The following is a 20165-nucleotide window of genomic DNA, read 5'->3' as shown; positions in this document are numbered from 1 at the left end:
TTATATAGATAGGCTTTAAACGCTTCATAGATTTTATCCAACCGACCCAATAATGTTTATTTAAGGAAACTCAAGTAATGTAGGGAACTACCCAAATATAAAACACTTAAATGTCACATATATAGGTGCACACAGTTACACCTTTCATTACATTAATATACGTATATATATAATATATATAAATGGTTGTCAAAAAATGTAGTGGTCTTTCGCTCTGAAAATGCAGAAGCTTACAGTGTCATAAAATGGAAACACTCAAACATAGTACAACTTCCTTAGTGTTATACTTAAGTACACATTCAAATGAATGTCCATTACTAGATACTTATATGATTTCTTAACCAAACATAGGCATGATACATTTTCTGCAGAAACATAGCATGGTGGTAAAACTGCTAGAAAAAAGGTGTATTTGACTAACTAATGAAGTGCAAAGAAAATAATCAGATGGCTATACAGTAAAGAGTTTATTATTTCATTTGTGCTACATGATAATTACAAAATACATAACAAATAACATCAAATAGCATCCAAAATATTCATATAAACTTTATAAAGAGGGATTAATAAATATGATCTGTTGCGACAAAAAAGCTAAATAAGGAATGTACATATATATATATATATATGAGGCATTCTCGGTAAACATCAGGGCATCCTTTACAAAATCATAATATAATGTGATGATCAGGTAAGGGCATGAATGTGTGATTACTTGCTAGGGTACAGAAGTCTTGGACAATAGAAAAAAGCCTATCAAACTATTATCTGGAGGTAAACAGTGCTGTTGTTCATTCAACCTTTACAGTCCCAGCTCAACTCTGTTTGGCTGGGTCAAAATCAATGCTGACTTGTAAAAACCCAGCAAGTACTCCCCTGAGTTGCACGTTATAAAGTAATAAAGTAGTTGAAGAAATACACATCTTGATCTGATGTTGTGATGATTTTATATAATACAGGTGAAGAGATGTTTCTGCTGCTGAGTTGGAAAAAGGTGATATCACAGCATGAATAAAGGTACAGAATAGGTTGAATAGTAACGATCACAGCAAAATCACTCAGAAAATAAGCCAAGTAGTTTCTTCTGCATCTTTCTGCGAAAACTGTTTCATAATCATGCAACATGAAAACGAAGACGGAAGTTGAGAAATACACTTTTTTTGTTTAAGGGTTTTGGTTGGATTTTTACTCAACCATATTACATTTGCTTTATAAAAAAGGAAATTCAGTGCTTTATCTTCAGCCTGTATGACTTTTCCATGTGGGGTGAATGTGATAGCAGTTGTACATCATGTACTAACAGGGCAACCAGTTACTGCATATTTTAAAACAAATGGACAAAAAAAACAATCTTTCTTGCACAACCATTAATCAAATAAAGCAGGCTTTAAAAGGTGTTCATTGCAAAAAGGCAAGTAAGTTAAAAAAAAGAAGAAAAAATGTTCAGAACATCACAAAAATGCATAAAACTCACCATTACACATGGAGAAAGGTGTTTCTACTCAAATGAACCATTCCTTTCTAAACTATAAATCCAATCATAAGCAGTTATTTACATTTTTACTAAATAAGATATTTTCCATGATTTGTGTAGCAGTGAATAAGCGTGCAGAAATGCGTTTATGTGGGACTTAACATTTAGTGTGTTAGTAACCATACTGTAAACTCAAAATCCTACACAAACACTTCTCTGCGTGAACATTTTCCCTGCAGCAAGAGTGCGGGGCCAGGCAGAGGTGCAGCTGTGTGAGCCTGAGTGTCAATATCCAGCCCTGTGTCTGGTGTACCAGGAGGGCTGAGGAGTGAGTCATAGTCAAAGCCCTTTAGAGGCTGCAGAGACAACGTCAGTCCTCGTCGAGCTTTGGCAGCTCTGTCCGGTCTCTCTCTCAGCTTCAGGATCACCTGGACAGTGACGATGAGAGAAAATCCCCTCACTTTCTTGTGTAAAGAATGTTTTTTTTTTTTTTCAACAATCTAATTCATGCTTTAGCTTAGCAAGGGAACCCACAATACCAACACCTAGACATTTGTCATTACCTCCACAGGTTGATGCTGCAGCCGGTCAAGATCAAAAGATGTTCCATGAAAGAAGGTTTGGCATTTGAAACGCTCAAGGGTCCTCAGACGGCGGGAGGGAGTCTTGCACAAAAGCTGGACAGATGAACATGTGGGCATGTGACATATGACATCAAACCAAGATCAAAAAATCAGACGTTCAGATGTGAAGGATTTGTAGGATTACGATTACAGTTTGTGTAATTACCTCAGTTATTAGCAAGGCAAATGGGGGGCTGAAGCTAAGGGGCATTTCATAGGGAAAACTTCTCACTTTCCTCAGCATACTGCAGTGGTCTGGTTCTGGAGGCATGGGGAACTGAGGACAGTTTGAGGTACATGTAGAGGAGTAATTCAGGTTTGCATGTTTGCAGATTTGACAGGTTTTACATTTTATCTTGGTAAAACATAATAACAAAACACTGAAGTCTTTAAATTTAGCCAGTCAAGTTCTCTCAGATCTTACTCATTTCCTATATGTAGAACTGTGTCGTGATAAATACAACATTCACATATTGACTACATTGGCAATACAAGCTCACCTTCCCATTAACCAATGAGAAAAGCAAAATTCCCAGTGACCACCAATCAGCTGCGTGGTTGTAGGGCCCACCACTCAGCACCTCTGGGGCTGCAGAGCAGACAAAGCAAGCACAGAGCTTTGGATGTACTATATAATTGTGCATTAATATATTAGCAACCTAACATAAAAAAATGAAAACACACAAAATATTAGATTATGTCACAGTGTGGTAGCTACAGAAGTGGATCTCAGAGCATGCGATGGAACGTTTCTCACCCATATATTGGATCGTTCCACAAATGGTAAAGGCTCTTCCTCCTCTCTCCAGGCGACGGGACAAACCAAAGTCAGCTAAGCGGAGGTGTCCTAGAACAGTCCATTTTCTTTACGTCATCATGATCACAAGGCCTAAAATTCTTCTTACTGATGCATTTGCAACGGGTATAAAATATTTAAATATTCTCAACATAATCTAGTCTCCTTAGGAAATATAATTGTATGCAGTGGTTTTTCACTCTTAGCATTAACACACATATTATGTGCATTAATGTGCATTGACTGACAGCTGTGCACACCAGTTCTCTGGAATGTTCTGTTTTTCCTGAATACCAGAGCTATGCTGCTCTCTACTGGGGACAAGATTTTACTCACCATTGTCGGTCAGCAGGATATTCTCCATCTACAAATAAAGTGCCAATGAGATAGATATAGACACTGTATTTGTAATCACCTATATACTAAATTAACTATATTAAAAAATGTGATTTATTCTCATTATTTAATTTCTAGCAGATTCTTATTCTATAATTACTTGGCATTTTGGTCCCAAACTTTTCAATTATCCCCCTCTCTTATATTACCTTCACATCTCTGTGGATGATCCCAAAATCATGCAGAAAGCCTGTAGGAAAAAAACAACAGCAAAAAAGAATTAAAAATAAAACTCATCTCAAACCTATTTCATATTCATGACTTCCTACTGACATATTACTGCCTTATCGCTGTGGGAGATCCTTTGAGAAGTAATATAATCGTAATTAGACCTCCTCCTTTTATAATTACTTACAAGTAATTAACTATGAAATCTTTCATTTAGACTAATCTAATTAGGATATTTGAGGAGAAAATGGATGTGTGCAATATGTAAATAGATTGAACCATTTCCCTTTATACCACTAGTGTTATGCAGCCCACTCACCAAGCGCACATCCCAGTTCTGCTGCAAATACTCGAACTGTGTCCTCTGTGAACTGGCCAATCATCTGCCAGTAGGTATACAGGTCTCCTGTGCTGCAGTAGTCACACACTGCCAGAGCGGAGACTGAATTAAAACATGCTTCTGTCATATAATGTGAGGTGAAGAAGGGTAGTGTAGGTCAGTGGGATGTGGAAAACACACTGGTGAAAGCAACTGGGAGAGAGGAGTATTTTATAACCATAGTGACTTTAGTCTGTTTTTTGATGGAGCTGCTCTTTAACTGGGGAAAATAACATTTACTGACTGCTGCTATATGAGGCAACAGAAGAAGAAAGAAAAATGCTCAGCAACACTTATGTTCCATACTTATTATTTATAGCTTAAAAGATGTGATTCAGATATGATTCACTGTTTAGGCAAGAAGGGACATTCTCTGTTGAACGTGACATGTATTTTTGTTGAGCTGCAGCAGTGTTCAACATCTGGTCCCCGGGCTAGCATGATCTCTTTTCACAGGGGGTGGGGAGGCAAACAAACTGGGTCACACTTTCTGAGTTAGTGGCTGATTTGGAAAAAAGGTTAAGTGCTATAGTGGAAAAGAAAAAGGGGTAAAACAATTACATGATGCAAAGGTGTTGGCGGACAGGGGTTGCAGGTTTGTAGAGGTTTGGTAAGGTTTGTGTATCTAGGCCCTGTCCAAGTAAAACATCCAGAATTAAAAGGGTTAACAGCAATCTCTTCGTCTTTTGTTAATGTTGAAGGTGTAAGGTCGGGGACTGTGGGTAGATCCTGGACAAGGCTAACTGTGTCAAGGTGAGGAAAGGTGGAGTGAGAGGTTTAGGGTAGTGGATCTGGGTTGGACTGGGTCACTGCTCACTGTCTGACTCACTAATGTAGAGGTGGCGCTGTGTCTGCCAGCAGTCCTGGAGGTCATGGACAAATGGGTGGTGGACCTGACGCTGAGGGCAAAGGTCAAAGTTGAAACCTGAAAATTTTAACTCTGGCCAGTGTTGAACGGGACGTCCATGCTGTAGCCAACTAGTTTTTAGTTAGATTTTAAGAATATTACCTTATGACAACCTCAGTAAGCCCTGTTCTTTAAATATGACATAAATATTTTGATTCCCTTGTTTTAACCTTTGGAGAGTTCAGGCAATAAATCATGAGCGACTCCTAAAACAATAATTATTGCAAGAAAAGTGGTTCAGGAACCTCAGCCACTCTGATTATCTCAATGCTATTTATCATTTCCAAAATAATTTCAAAAGCATTAACTAATGTCTCCTTTCAAAAATGTAATTTTCTCAAATCTACAAGCTAATTTTCACTGACTGTTTTTTTTCACTTACCTGAACGATAACTTCTTCTTTAGACTGCTCCAAAACCCCAAGTCTTAGAATCTCTGATTTAGGTATTACCTGTTGGCCAAAACACTCAGATGACATAAGACTACACAGGACTCACACAGTACAGCAAAGGCTTTCACATGGACAAAAATATGTATTGCACAATAATCGATTGGTACAACAAAGTTTATCTCTAGACTCTCAGTGATGACAAGACATAAAATGATTTGTCCTCATGTGATGGTGACTTTGACCATTAGAAATAAGTTTTTAGTCAATTGCAAGGTTAAATGATTTGATGCCACAGAATATTCTGGATTTCTTCTTCTGCTGAAAAAAAAAAAAGAGTAAGATTTAGGGTGAAGTCTCACTTTGACAGCATAGGTTTTCTGTTTGGACTTGTCCTTCACTTTTAAAATGGGTCCAAACGAACCTTTGGCGATGTAGCCCAACACCTGGTGGAGCAAAAAAGGGACAGAGGGAGATACAGGGAGATGTTGCTTAGAGAGAGCAGTCTAGTGAAAGCATCACAGACCAGCCAGGTGAAAAGGTAAAAATAATATATGTTTTACATGATCTAATATCCAGTCTCACACATTATAGGTAGCAATGGTACAGAGGACAGGTACCTGAAAGTACTCGTGCCCAGGCACAGTTCTGTGGGGAAATTCAGGCAGGAACATGGTAATGAACCCTGGCAGGCTCCACTCGGCTCGCAGCTTGTCTGGGCCAACACCCGCCAACCTCAGGACGTGCTCTGGAATGTCGTTGGCCTTGCCTTCGAGCATTCGACGCTGACCCAGACGCAGGGCGGGTGGGGCCAGGCGACAGAGGCTGGCTGGGATAGATAGACCCATGCTGGAGAGGAAGCTACGCCATCCAGATGTAAAGTGCTCCTCTTCTTGGCCTTCAGAGGGCCTCTACGTAGGAGACGGGGGACAAGGATGCACCAAGTAACAATTAGAGTTTAGGTTAGAGGATGGTGCTGCAGGTGTAAAAGAAAGAAATACTCTTCGGTCTTAATATGAAGAATCATATCAATAGTTTCTGGCAAGACATTTTGTGAATTTCTTCCTAAACTCTTTTGCATGTTTTGGCAAATTCCTAATCTCAAATTGGACTCTTCACTTCATACTGTGGGATGTTTTACACCAGGACCAGCAGAATAAAGACTTACTGAGGCAGGTGTGCACTGCTAAAAGCAATGATCTCCTCTGCTGCTTCACGTTTTCAAAGTTCATAACCCAGAAACTTGACCCAGTGTCGCAGAACAATGAGCAGCTTTTAAAAGTATCTTTGTTTTTACTATTTAATCAGGAAAAGTTGCCTAAGCATTGCTTCATATTCACACACTGGGGAACTGCTCAGTGCAAGCAGCTGTTGGATAATACGTTTCCAAATCTGTAACTGCACTTAACGTTAGCTACATACATACATATTAGTATAGTATATATAGATATAGATATATATCTACACAATTTCTGAATTAATAATTTTTCATCAATCTGCTTTGTCCAAATCTATTTAAATTACTTTTTTACTTCACTTCTTAAAATTGCCTGGGGCTGCAAGACCTAATGTTATGCGAGGAGCAGCTATAATCTCACTTTGACTTGCTATGAGTTCCATCTTTGTGATTTTATGACTTGTGCAACCCGGCCGACCCTAAAACCCATTAGTGGAGCTCACCGGCCAATAGATTAGTTTGCCGCTCTCATGCGTGATATAACATGTCACACAACCCCTCTCCCCACGGGCCCCGTGCTGAACAACACATCTGAGGCTCTGCGGTGTGTAATCAACCATGCAGATGTTATTATCATCCGAACCAATTTATGGGGCACATGGTTTAATTTGAACGAATATGTCCAAATGAAGCAGAATATGTGTTTGGAGGTAACACGGGGCATAGAACGAATCTATTGCTTCAATGTAGAACTAAGGATTGGCACCTCACACTCAACTCACCTTCCTGTTCTTGCTGCCGTCGGCCCCCATCAGTGTGACAGGACATCAGCACTGTAACCTCAGTGCGACGTCTGCTCCTCATCCAGACACTCACATTGTACTGCGCGCCTGCACCGCAGCCTATCCACAGCCTCATGCACAACACCCCCCCACACACACATAGACACCAAGAAGCAAACTACTCCTCCACTGTCAACACTCCGCAGCTGATCGGGCTATTGGGTGCAAAATGTGACAGATATGGCGACATTAAAAACAAGTTAATCCCGAGTATGGACTACGTCAGCGCAAATCCGCCCACATCTTCGCCACCCAATCAGATTACGAGCTGGTGGAGCTCAGCTCCCCCTGCTGCTCTCTCCAATCACAGCCTCACACATGGATGTCACAAATAAGTGACCATTTCTATTATATTGTGTATCATTTTATGGCGGATCACACGTATTTTCTAGTTTATAGAGAAAACGTTTCTGGGCACAGCGTAACATCTTCACTCGACCTTTGCATTCCTCTGTTCTAAAAATAAAACCTGCACATGCATAATTTCCACTGCCTCAAGATGTTAAGTACAGATTTTTCAAACTGTCCACACAAACCAGATTCAACCCATGACATGACAGCCAAGTGCCTTTTATTTGGGACTAATAACATAAAAAGCAAACAGTGCCATCCATAGATTCTGCTTTTACATATTTGTTAACCAACATATGGTCACTTCTACAAAAGAAACCAAACTGTTGAGCTTTAAATAAACAAGTAGAAAAGGGTTTGTGAATCCAAGAGTAAGCATTAAGGGTTTCAAGAGCATCAGATAGACAGCATCAGGTTCAGTCTTCTTCATCAAAGTCCTTCTTTCCCTGGGGAGCTTTAGGTCCCCCTGATGGTTTGGCCATGATTATCTATCAGAAGAAAAGACAGAAGACCATCAGTCAAATGCTTCTAGCTGGAAATCAAAAGGGCTGATATCCACATAGCAGGCTGCAGGCTCAGAGGCAGGCAGAGGTTATCAACTCTGATGCTAAAAAAGTAGTTATTAGACAGTGGTGAACAAGTTAAAAAACAAAAACAATAAGGAAAATGTCATTTAAAATGGCTTTTTAAATCAAAATTTGATGTTGCAACACAATAATCACATTAACTTTCAGCATGAAAAGTGATTTAAATCCCTATGGATGCTAGGGAAAGTCATTTATGATGATTAATTATTCATGGCCACATAGGGGAATTTCTACACTCAAGAGAAAATGTACTAGGAAGGAAAACTGATTTAGCATAGATAATAAAAGTTTTTGAGATTAAGAATAAAACATGGATCTTCTTCCTAGGATCATATCCTTCACACAGAACAGCCACCTCAGCCTCTAGAGCCCTGCATCTCATTACATTCATGTGCTGCTTTTACATTAAATTACATACAACATTTTCAATATTGGCACTTGCCTGTGGACACCGACTGTAAAGACAAGGAATTTGTGAGTGCATGCAACTGGCCATCACATCACACTGTATTTATTCTGTGAAAGTTTAGTCTTGATATGTTTGTGCTGTCAGTGACACACCTGGTATTAAAACACCTATGAAGTGACTTGATCTCTACATTTCTTCAGCAGTGAAATTTGTATCACACCCAGTGTTAGTAGTGAAAGGCAAAACATTCTTCAATGCCCCATCAGTGACAGTAAATCTTTGTGAGTTTAGATGCAAAACCACACACACAAACACATTCCAGGACCTACTGACAGAGGGTGTGTGTGCACCCTCTAATGGTGAGTTTCAAAATGATCAGGCTCTTCGTCCCAACCGTCCTTGTCCCAATGGCCTCTCTGCTTTGGAGCCTTGGGTCCCCCTGCAGCCTTAGCCATGATGATCTGGATCATGTATATAGATATATATATATATATATATATATATATACACATACTATCGTCAACTACCTGGAGACTGTTCATTCACATCAGCTCTCCAAGGTAACACTTCTCTTGTTGAACTTGGGAACATTAGCTTTTTATCAAATTAGAAAACTGAGAATGTGAACAGAATATTAAGAATGTAATCAGCTCAAGTCCACTGCTGAGTGGAAATACTAGCCTGATGAGGAAAAGTTAATTTGTCAAGAAACATAAATAACTCAAACCCAAACCATTACTGCTCCACATTTGTTTGACAGTTCAAATATGTGCTAAAATCAATTAAGGTAAATTCAAAACCCCATGATATTGGTTTCAATTCAAAATAAGTGTTTGCTGTATGAACGTGAAGTCGTACATGAAATATTTAATCTTGTAGTTTTTACATCATTAGTGCATCATGAGTGTTTTCCCACACACCTGATCAACTCTCAGCACTGTGATGGCAGCATTGGTGGCCAGTTTGATACCCCAGTGTTTGACCAAGTAAGGCTCCAGAATGCCACCTTCGAGCATGTCCTTCACAGCAGGGCCTTCTCCCTAAAGACAACGCCAAAGACAACATCCGTGCCACAGTCAGATTCAAACTCAGGAAAAAGTCGGTGAAGCCATACAACACTTTGAAAAATTAAAATCTGGTCCTCTGCTTTCAGAAAACCTGAGAGGTAGCATGGAATTTTCTATTTTGTCTTTCAACAAATGGGCACCTTAAGGAAGTTATAAAAATGTGCATGGGTACATAAAAATAGCTCCTTTTCAGAATGTTAAATGCCATTGTGGACACTGTTTTTTTTTTAGGCAATGCAAATTCTAATCACATCATAAAGGTATTCTCATGTACACACCTCAATGTCAAAGCCCATATTTTTATTTCCCTCGTGATGTGAGGCATACAGTTTAGAGATGAGCTCACTCCCCTTCACACCAGAGTTCTCGGCCAGCGCACGTGGCAGCGCCTCAAAGGCTTCAGCAAACTTTTTAATGGCATACTGTTCCAGACCCGGGCAGGACTACAGAGAAGGGAAAAACACAAAGGGTCGTGTTACTGCAATTTCTCACCTGGTGATGCATTAAAGACAAGAAGGGCAAACGTAGATGAGAGGCATTAATCTGAACCTGGGCCATTTCAGCTGCACTGAAGTACAGTACATACCTCTCCGTATGAGGTGATCTGTTTGGCCAGCTCAATCTCAGTGGCTCCTGCTCCAGGTATCAGGCGTTTGTCCTAGAGATGGAAAATGACAAAAACTGAAGCTGGTGTGCAGACCAAACAGCAAATTAAAGTGTGCAGCTTAAACTCAGACTCTACAGGGAAAACAGAAATGAATAATCAGCTTTGCAAACAAATTTAAATGTTCCTCCAGATAAATAAAGAATTAAAGATGCTTTCCAATTTGGCATATTTGTCCTGTCTGCAAACTAAAAAGGATGTTTAAATTGATATTCTTCAATGTGTATTTATTATTACAAGGAATCCAACAGAGGTTTATTACTTTGACTTACCCTGACCAAAACCTTGAAGGTGTTGACGCCATCATCTACAGCCCTTTCAATATCATCCATCAGGTTGTCAGTGGAACCTCTGATCACCACCGTTGAGATGGCACCATCCTCTTTCTCTGTTTAAATCAATGAAGATCAAATAGTATATTAAGCTTAAAACTCCTATGGAACAAAGATCTGCAGTAAAATGTCGATTCACAACAGCAGTAGAGAATGATTTACCATGTTTGAAGACCACCACCTGTGTGTCCCCCACCTCTGTCAGGTAAACGCTGTCACAGTGACCCATCTCCTCAGGAGTTGGCGCCGTCTAAGACAACAGAAAAACATCACAATACCTTTATGCAACAACATTCTTTTTTTTTAAATTTTGTCTCACACACTAGATTTGACTGAAATATGACTACACTCACCATCCTGGGCAGTGCTACAGCACCTACAGTCTTGCATAGCCTCCTGAGGTCCCACTTGGAGTTTAGCCTAAAAAAGAAAAAGAAAGATTTAGGGATAGGAAGTCACAATGATAAAAGGCAGAGCTCCATAAAGACTTAATAGAATAGTCAATTATATGTGGCAACAACCAGTCCACGATAATGACTATAATATCTGATAATAGCCACAGAATGGCAGGTTATAATTAGGAGAGAAATTGTTCTTATTTTAGCAACACATCCATTCTCTTTTATTATGTAAACCCCATATATTTAACATGTTAACCTAAACTAATATCAGCAACCTAAAGGTACACATTAAGGCCAGGTTGGTTCCAACTATGTGCTGAAGATATTTTCACAAAAGGTCTAACTTTTGCACTCCGCTCACTTTACAGGTGACACTTGTTTGATAGTCGGTGTCATCTCTATCTTACCTGACCACCATGAGCTTGTACTTGTTGGCGTAGTGCAGTGCCATGTCGGCCACTTTTCCCCCAGTTACCACCACATTGGCACCAGCCTCCTGGATAGCCTTGATCTGAGCCTCCATCAAACCCTCCTCTCCCTTACTGAAGTCCATGAGCTCCTGTGCATTATTTATCAACACTGTGCCCTATGAGACAGGTAAGACTATTGTTAGTAGCAATATCAGTACCTTCACATGGCTCAGTGTATTAACAGCATAACTCTATAAACACCTGATGATAGACATGTTGTTTTTAAACAGAGGCGACTATAAATTTAACAGGACACCAGAGTACATCAGAACAATTTGAGTAAAAAACATTTAAGTTGAATTCATTTTGGGGTTTAATGATTAATTTCCTCTAATGCACCAAAGACAGTAAACTATTCACTACCTTGGTCTCTGTCACCATGCAGTCGAAGGGGCAGGAGAAGACAGCGATCTTGGCGTCTTTAACAGATGTGACGTCTCCCTCTGCCTCCTTCTTAAAAACCATCCCATGCAGCACAGAAGATGCTGTCACCCCACAACCCTGAAAACATTACAATGTTAATTTGGAGGCAAATAACACACATGCACACATACAGAAAAAATATAATCAATAGAAAAGGCTACTTACTAAAATCTTGCACACTCTGACGTTATCAACATTGAAATTACCAGACTCTGGGAAGATGGACACTGTAGCACAAACCAGCAAAGAGAAGAAAGTCAGAGAAGTGCAAAGTTATTACTTCCAGTAGCTTTAATACATATTTGACAGCCCTGGTGTTGTTTAGTAGCCTGGATTGCTGACTCACCACAGGCCTGTGCGATGAGGTTAGAGAGGAAGTCTTCGTTGCCATACTGTTTACTCATGACTGCTGTACGGATCAGAGATGTGGCCTCATCAACATCATGGAGGTTCTTGGCTGAGGAACATACGCAGTCTGGCAGGATCTCCAGAGTCTTCTTACATGCCTTCTCGTAGCCTTCAATCACCTGTGGCAAACAGAAAAGGAACCACTGAGAAAATACAGTAATTCATTTGTTTGGGGTGCAATAATTTACATTTTGGAAAACTGCTGCAATGCCCAACATCAGCTCAAAGTGTATTATTATATCAACCCAAATATATAACCAATTGTTATATATTTGTTTCCAGTATTTAGCTGCTTTATATAACATTCATTTGTGGTTTTTCTATAAGTGTAAAATTGAAAATTACTCAAAATACCACAAGGAACACAACAATAGTTTCTTCAACAAATAAACAAAAAACAGCAACATGATGATCAATGACTACAACTGTTTACCTCTGACACAGACAGACCCATCCTGAGCAGCTCTTCAGCCACTTCTAGCAGAGCTCCAGCGAACACCAGGACAAAGTTTGTACCGTCTCCGACCTCCTGCTCTTGCATATGGGATGCCATCACAATCATTTTGGCTGCTGGGTGCTGCACCTATAAAGAAAACAAAACAAAAAAAAAAAATATTCAAGCATTCAGTTGAATTCCTTCATCTATAAATATGTTGCACAAAAACGTTAAGTTTTCTTTACCTCAAGCTCTCTGAGAATCGTTGCGGCATCATTGGTAACGAACAGCTTCTCCAAGTGGTTGATGACCATTTTGTTCATACCTGAAAGACAATATTAGAGTTACACAGAGTCACTGCCTAACCATCTCAACAAAAGAAGTTTCACACAGGCCAAACAAAGACTTAATACACATAGATCTGACAGTTGAAGGAGGGTTCTTACCATTTGGCCCATAGGCTGTACGTGTGGTCTGGGAGAGCTCCTTGCAGGCTCTGATGTTACGAAAAACTGCCTCCTCGAGCCCTGAATAGTGCTGCAGAGAACAACATGACTCAACTCCTGTCACTTTTCACAAGAGATGCATTACAATTCATTAGTGTCCATATTTACTGGTATTCTGCCTAATGGCTGATATCAAAAGCCTGTAAGTGACCTACCAGCAGCAACATGGGAATATGAGCTGTAATAGACAATCTGCAAAACTACAGACAAATCTGTCAGTAGGAAGCATCATCATCTCTGAGCAGCCAATCACGCTGACAGGGAGCTAAACGCTAAAAGGGTGTGACTGATGTTTAACAATACGGCATTTTGTGTAGCTACAGCACTGTGGGTACAAACAGCATGTTTATGTTTTACACCCGACAGTGAAAGACGCAGAAACCAACCCTCTGCCCAGGCTAACAGCGTCGGATCTTTCTAGAAGTCTCCCACATGACTGTGAATGAACGCGCTAGCTCAGGGGCTAACGCTAGTTAGCATGCTAGCTCACAGGGAAGCACTCAAAGCGAACCAACCACTACAACACGCGAATCTGACCTCACCTTAGCGCCATCCTTTAGCATTTGGGCAAAGCCCGGAGCTTTGGGGACGTGGAGTGCCATTTTCCGATGTTTTGCAACCCCGGTATCCTGAAGAAGGTATCCGCGGCGTGGGTTCAGCTCTGGGTACAAAGCCGAAGAGACAGAGGAGGAGCAACTTCAGCGAGGCATGGGGATACGGACGAGTAACAACGAGGGACAAACCGAGCGAAATTCGCCACTATAAACTTTGCTGTGACCAAAACGTAACGCGTAGAAGTGAAGCATCCATCCATTCATCCATCCTTTATCTATTCTGCCCAATCCTATTAAAGGTCGCCCAGGCGACATTATGTGATGTCAAACCACTGACAAAAATTAATTCCATGGACATAACACCTGCCATAGCTTAAACAGATTTATAACATTTAGCATGAGCTAAACTGTGTGGAGTTTAAATGTTCTCCTTGTGCTTGTGTGGGTTTTCTCCAGGTACTCTGGTTTCCCCCCACAGTCCAAAAACATGTATGTCAGGTTGATTGGTGACTCTAAATTGCCCATAGGAGTGAGTGTGAGTGTGTGAGGTTGTTTGTCTCTATGTGGCCCTGTGATGGACTGGTGACCTGTCCAGGGTGTACCCCTGCCTTTCACCCAAAGAGAGCTGGGATAGGCTCCAGCTGATCCCTTGACCCTGGTTAGGAATAAGCGGGTATAGATAACGGATGACTGTTACAGTGGTTGAGTCAAAGGGTGTGTATTCACTCATATTTATAAACATAAGAACAGTAAAAAGAAAAAATGCAAAAAGGAGTCCAAATAATTCCACTCTACAACTGTTTCACCCAATTTCCACTGATGCATTTCTGTCATTGAAATGATTCTGATACCATGTATTGCAAAGGTAGAACATTTCTTCCTGTTTCACACTGCAGCATATTTAAATAGGGACTGCTCAGTGCTATAAAACTGAGTTTCTTTCTAAAAATATGATGAATCTGTTTATTAACTAGTTGCAGTAGATTTCACCTAGAATTTGTACTTTTGAGTTAAGGGACTAAGGATTGTTGAGCTGCTTTGAGTTTCACGACTACTTCAGAGTGTAGTGTATCTAGTTCTACTAGTATCTACCTAGTATAAATATAAATTATAAGTAATTTAAAGAAAAACACTGCAAATGACATTGAAAACTTTAACAACCATGTTAAGGTGAATGTATTGTGGTGCAAACAACTCAGATTACATTTACCATGCGTGCAAGACTTTTGGTTTGATGGATTGCAAACTTTATTGTAGGTTTTTTTTATACATTCAGACACGATGTATCTTCTCCCATTACTGCAGAAAAGGGGGTACTAATACATGGAAATAGAACAGAAAGGTTTTGCTTCATTTGCTTGACAGCCACTACACTAATAACCTACTGGATATGGCTTTATAACATCATCATTGCTGTCATCAAGGAAATGAGCCATCAAATTATCAGATGATTTATGTGTACAGGATTGGTGCATAAATCATCCACAGGCCATTAAAACTACTGACCTCTACCTCAAGAAAAACAGTTTTTTTTCTCCATTCCATTCAAATACTGCCTAAGTTATGTAAAAAAAAAATCCTCCTTTCATAGAAAACACTTTACAATTTGGCATAATCAAATGGCATTTAAAAAGGCATAACAAGTATGAATAACATTATTGCATACATAATAGAGGAAAATTCATGTCCCTCTTTGTCAGTAAATTTAGTGTTAGTACTGCAGATACAATTTTGGTATTGTGCAGTAGGTTTCTATTTAGAAAATGTAATGCAAACTACAATATTAGTACTGTAAAAATATATATAAAGAAGACATTTAGATGTAGCAGCTATGACAGATACATACCACAATACAGAGACCCTTTTGCTAGCTACAGTGAAGATTTCTTATCCACATATAGCCAACGAGGCACATATAAACACAACAATTACTTAGGCGTTGCTAATTACACACAGCACAGATAAAAAGACAAGATGCCATGTAACAGTTTCTCAGCATCATGACAACACTATATGTAAATATGACACCCTAATAATGATAAATGTGAAATGTGGGTACAAAGGTCCTGTGTTCTACATGCATATAGCTTAGTTGGGTTTACGAATAGTGTTCACAGCTGAGTGGGCCCAGCCGCCCACTTTGTTTGAAAGACGTGTGGCTCGATGTGTGAGGTGGGAGCGACTGAGTTTACCACTGGGGTCCAACTTTCTCATCATTACTCCTCCAGGATGTTCCTTCGTACTGGTTCTGCAGAGAGAACAACAATTAAAGAACAACAAACTACAGACTTCAATAATATGTGGTACCTTGCTCCTCTTATTGCATGCATATTAAATCATTTCATGCTGTCTAAAGTGTCTGCTCTTTTCTTTTCGGTTGTTACTATAGATTTAAAGTACTTGAAGCTTAATTTTGTATATGAAAAGGTGCTGTATGAATAGGATCATCAAACAACAAAATGTATCACAGCACAATATTTCTCAATAATGCCTCTAGAAACACATTTTACATGTATTCAAGTCCCCTCATAACCTTGATTTCAGGAACAATTACAGATTTTTAAGGCTTTTCTGAAACACACAATCAAGCAAATTAGCAGAAAGTATTTTGAAACTTAAGGGAACAAAAGTTGATTTGTAACAGCAAAAGGGAGAAAAGGAAGAATTGTGAGTCTGCTAGACAATGGTCTTAAGTCACGAAAGATCAGCTTTTCATTGCAACAAGACTTTCACAATTTTCATACAGCAGTCCATGCACTGAAATACAGAGGCATTACAGGCTAGCTCTGCCATGCACTTTCATATCACAAAATTAGTTACACTCATGTTTCCACCACTCATCTAGTTTTAGTGGCATTTTAAATTTACCTTCATCCCTACTCCGCAATTAAGGAATAGTTGAGCTGCCTGTTACAGAATGAAAACAGAGTTGTGTTTATATTCATTCATACAGAGGAAAACAAAGGGCATGGCATGTAATGTGTACTGATAAGACAAGGTCACTGTCCATGTGCCTTTCTGCTTTTTTACTAGGTGTCTATTTATGAATCACATCAGTTTAACATTTTGAATGTTATACAGGAAGTGATGCAAATGTATTCCAAGCACATTTTTTTGTCATTTCATTTGACTCCAGTTCCCACACCCCCTAACTCCCTCCTCATCTGAATACCAGAAACAGAGAACCAGTTTCAAACTGAGGCGGGAAGAATGTGTGTGGGGGGAGGGGAAAGAAGTCTGGGGACCGACAAGCGGCAATGCACACTGGGATTCTTTGGGTGGGAGGGTGAGGAGGCAGAAGGTCATCATGCAACTCTTCTGTCTTTTATCACGAATATGTATGATTAAAATGAAATGGACTGAAGGCTTCCTCAAACACGCACAACACTCTCATTCATACGTACAGAAACTGACTTTAGCTTTGCCCACAATTATATGGAATAATAAAAACAAAGAATGTACAATTTAGTACACACTTTAAAAACAACATTTCCTTACCTGTCTCTGCCAATGAAGTCATCAAAGGCTCTGGACAGGCCTTTGAGCCTCTTGAGTCCACTGGAAACCGAATCCAAATCTTGGTCAAACTTTCTGTTACAACAGAAAAAACTTAACTCTCAGACAAGAACAAAAAACACAGGGACACATGAACCAGGTAAACCATAACATACGAATGCTCTGAATAATAAAAGACTCACGGTCTTTGGTCCTGTGTGTTGGGTGAGGCAAAGGGACTTCGTAATGCAGCCATACGGACCAGGTGCCTCCTGCCTCCTCCTGTCTTAACCCCCCGTACACCAGCCTCAGGAGTCCTCCTTGCTCTAGAGCCTGGAGTACGCCCAGGTGTGGCAGCTGATCTGGGGGTGCGCCTGGGAGTTGCAGCTCGACCAGGCGTATGTCTTGGTGTTTGAGATGCTGATACACCTGATTCTACCCCATCATACGCCCGGCCAGGGGTCACCACCAAACACTCCTCAGGCGCAAACTCTCTGGTCCTCTGTAACCTCTGGGTAAAGAAGAAAAAGATACAAAGGAATGGAAAATTAATAAAAATGTAAAGAAAGCAACTTCCATTTCCACACATCTTCACAAACAAAATCAACTGGCACTGACTTAGCCACATTAAGCCAAATAAAATAATAGCAATCTAGCTACCTGATACACTTCAGTGAAAGAATTCCGAGCGCTGCGAGTAAGTCTCCGGACCGTGCTGGGCTTTGGCTGCTCCTTTAGGGTTTCCCAAGTCGGATTCTCTGGGAGGGAGTTGGTCTGTACAGAACGTAGTGGGAGCCGCTTGCGCAAAGACATTCGCAGAGTGTTGAGTGAAGATGAGGACCGAAGCTTGCGGAAACGCTCAGGGGCTTCTGGGGAGCTCTCTGGCCCATCAGACTCATCTAGGACTGTGTGTGCCCGCCAGACTCCCACCACAGCTCTACCAAATCCATCCATCACTGAAGATGCTCTGCAGACAGAGTTTACCTGCAAGAAGAGATTGTAGGGATAACAGAGAAATGGATAATGAATTAGAATTTTAAATGCTGCTACAAAGTTCTTACATAATTATGAACAAAATGAATCCAGGCATTTATCAAGAAAATTTAATATTTTCCATGTTCTGCTTGTCATATGTAAGGATTTGGTGTTTGTTTGCCAATAGAAAGTCTTTTTCTTTTTTTGACTGCAATTCAAAAACATCACCTTGCACCCTATATTTACATTGTTAATGTGAAGATGATCCTATAAAAGGTATTGTGAGTTGTTAATATTTAGAGTCCTAATCATATTAGGAAACCTAATCACACAAACAATAAAACAAAAATGTAAAATACTAATAACATAATAAAGATGTTAAATAGGACTCAAACTTTGTCGAGGGATAAAACACGTTTAGCTTGTAATATCTAAAGATATTTTTAGCTAAATGCCAAGTGTTGATTCAGAGATTACCTCAAAGTAATTTGTGACTAAAAATGTGAAAAAAGTTAATGAAAAGTGAACAAAGGACGGGAGGTTGGAGGCAGCAAAGACCCGTAACAACAATACAATGAAATTCCGTGGTTATTGTTTGGCCCGGGTTCTTGATGTGCAGGGTGCCCTGCCCTTTTTAATTTAAACAAGGAGGGCTCTGTCCAAATCACCGCCAGAGGAGGGAATAGCAGTGATTTAGCGTTAACATAACCACTTATGCACATTAATTCTTTAACTTCTTCAATTAGCATCATTACCAACAATAAACGATTAACTAGCTACAGCACAACAACCAAACAGAGGGCTGTGCGTTAAAGTTAGTTAGCTTATCTGCACTAAGAGCCTTAAAAACACGTCAATACCACAGTTTACGTTAAAAGAAGTCAACGTTAAATAATCGACAAAAGAAGACCACCTAACCAACCCTACGCGGTAACACTAACTTACCTTGAAGCTTTATGAACCGCCTGCCGTGTGCGCTGGAGCTGCCTGTTGCTGCTGTTTCTTTCTTTGAATTTGGCGGTGGACCGCAGACTGCAAGCCAACAGACATAGAAACGTCCTTTACGGAATGACGTAACACGTTACGTACCGGCGCGCCCTTCTTCCAAACCAGTGAGCATTGATTTTGTCAACAAACCCATAAGTGACAGGTTTTTGGATCAGCTTTGGACGTGTTTTTAAAACATACCTGTTTAAATATTTTCCCGTATTTCTCCCGTATTTTAATCTTTCTATTTAAAAAAATCACACTGGGTGTAACTGAAATGTTTGCTTACTGAATGTGGCAACATTCACACTCAATATAGCTGTGCTATCAGTATTTTGTGTGTGGGATTGTAGTAATAGTTCTGTTCTTGACCAGCAGATGTCACTGTAGACCTGTGCGTATTTCAATGCTGTGAAGATTCATTTTAGTCATTTAATGTATTCAAAGAGGCATAAACAAGCCTGTGTTTCCACAAGCTATTTGTTGTATTGTTGTCTTCTAAAATAATTTGTGAATAACCTGGGTTTTGAAAAAAATAACAAAACAATTGTATACATACCTATTATACAAAATTGGCTGCTAGAGAAGAGTTTGAACAACAGACAGTGCTGGAAGGGTTCCCAGCATCACAGCACTGCTATAGCGCCAAGGCACAGCTACACAAAGCAAAGATCGGTGTATTGTTTAGGTCCATTGAGGAGGATACAGACGGTATCAAGGCAGGGCTTCTCTTTGTTGCCACTGTGCATTCAGTCATTAGGCTGCAATCACAACTGCAAATTTGCCTTCTTTTGTTTGAATGTACATGTATATTTTGTGCAACATTCACATTGTTATTTTAGCATATAATGAGCACTTATGTAGCTGAGAGACTTGTCTTTTCAATACTCTTTGATGGTGACCTCTAAGAATTTCACAATAGGGATCAATTACATTTGAACTTTTAGACA

At 39.9% G+C, this 20165-nt stretch overlaps 3 protein-coding genes across 6 annotated transcripts; all 3 read right to left on the bottom strand.

The window, feature by feature from the left end:
* Positions 1–930: 930 nt before the first annotated feature.
* rskrb (ribosomal protein S6 kinase related b) lies at positions 931–7363 on the bottom strand. The gene is made up of 13 exons (XM_026328493.1): positions 7091–7363; positions 5752–6042; positions 5494–5577; positions 5126–5194; positions 4666–4735; positions 3777–3884; positions 3439–3479; positions 3230–3257; positions 2855–2944; positions 2598–2686; positions 2264–2374; positions 2038–2151; positions 931–1902 (listed from the first exon to the last, which is right to left on the bottom strand). Exons 1-13 carry the CDS (start codon positions 7118–7120, stop codon positions 1675–1677), a joined length of 1353 nt encoding a protein of 450 aa, XP_026184278.1. The 5' UTR covers positions 7121–7363; the 3' UTR covers positions 931–1674.
* Positions 7364–7699: 336 nt separating this feature from the next.
* Positions 7700–13912, bottom strand: cct8 (chaperonin containing TCP1, subunit 8 (theta)). 3 transcript variants are annotated; one of them, XM_026329223.1, is made up of 16 exons: positions 13747–13912; positions 13145–13235; positions 12944–13023; positions 12696–12845; positions 12201–12381; positions 12020–12081; positions 11795–11932; positions 11369–11547; positions 10914–10980; positions 10723–10810; positions 10501–10616; positions 10151–10222; positions 9843–10007; positions 9418–9537; positions 8827–8958; positions 7700–7989 (listed from the first exon to the last, which is right to left on the bottom strand). In XM_026329223.1, exons 1-15 carry the CDS (start codon positions 13804–13806, stop codon positions 8851–8853), a joined length of 1677 nt encoding a protein of 558 aa, XP_026185008.1. In that variant the 5' UTR covers positions 13807–13912; the 3' UTR covers positions 7700–7989; positions 8827–8850. The 3 variants fall into 3 exon arrangements, with proteins under 3 accessions (XP_026185008.1, XP_026185009.1, XP_026185010.1); XM_026329224.1 differs by having other exon boundaries at positions 8831–8958; XM_026329225.2 differs by lacking the exon at positions 8827–8958 and having other exon boundaries at positions 13747–13910.
* Positions 13913–15010: 1098 nt separating this feature from the next.
* Positions 15011–19241, bottom strand: pimreg (PICALM interacting mitotic regulator). Of its 2 annotated transcripts, XM_026328642.1 has the most exons (6): positions 19174–19241; positions 17914–18237; positions 17457–17764; positions 17257–17349; positions 16627–16665; positions 15893–16006 (listed from the first exon to the last, which is right to left on the bottom strand). In XM_026328642.1, the coding sequence occupies exons 2-5, from the start codon at positions 18205–18207 to the stop codon at positions 16635–16637; spliced, it is 726 nt and encodes a 241-aa protein (XP_026184427.1). In that variant the 5' UTR covers positions 18208–18237; positions 19174–19241; the 3' UTR covers positions 15893–16006; positions 16627–16634. The 2 variants fall into 2 exon arrangements, with proteins under 2 accessions (XP_026184426.1, XP_026184427.1); XM_026328641.1 differs by lacking the exon at positions 16627–16665 and having other exon boundaries at positions 15011–16006.
* Between the last annotated feature and the right edge of the window lie 924 nt (positions 19242–20165).

The sequence above is a fragment of the Mastacembelus armatus genome, chromosome 14 (assembly GCF_900324485.2).
Source record: "Mastacembelus armatus chromosome 14, fMasArm1.2, whole genome shotgun sequence".
In the NCBI taxonomy this organism is placed as follows: Eukaryota; Metazoa; Chordata; class Actinopteri; order Synbranchiformes; family Mastacembelidae; genus Mastacembelus; species Mastacembelus armatus.
This window is presented reverse-complemented; position numbering and strand designations above follow the sequence as displayed.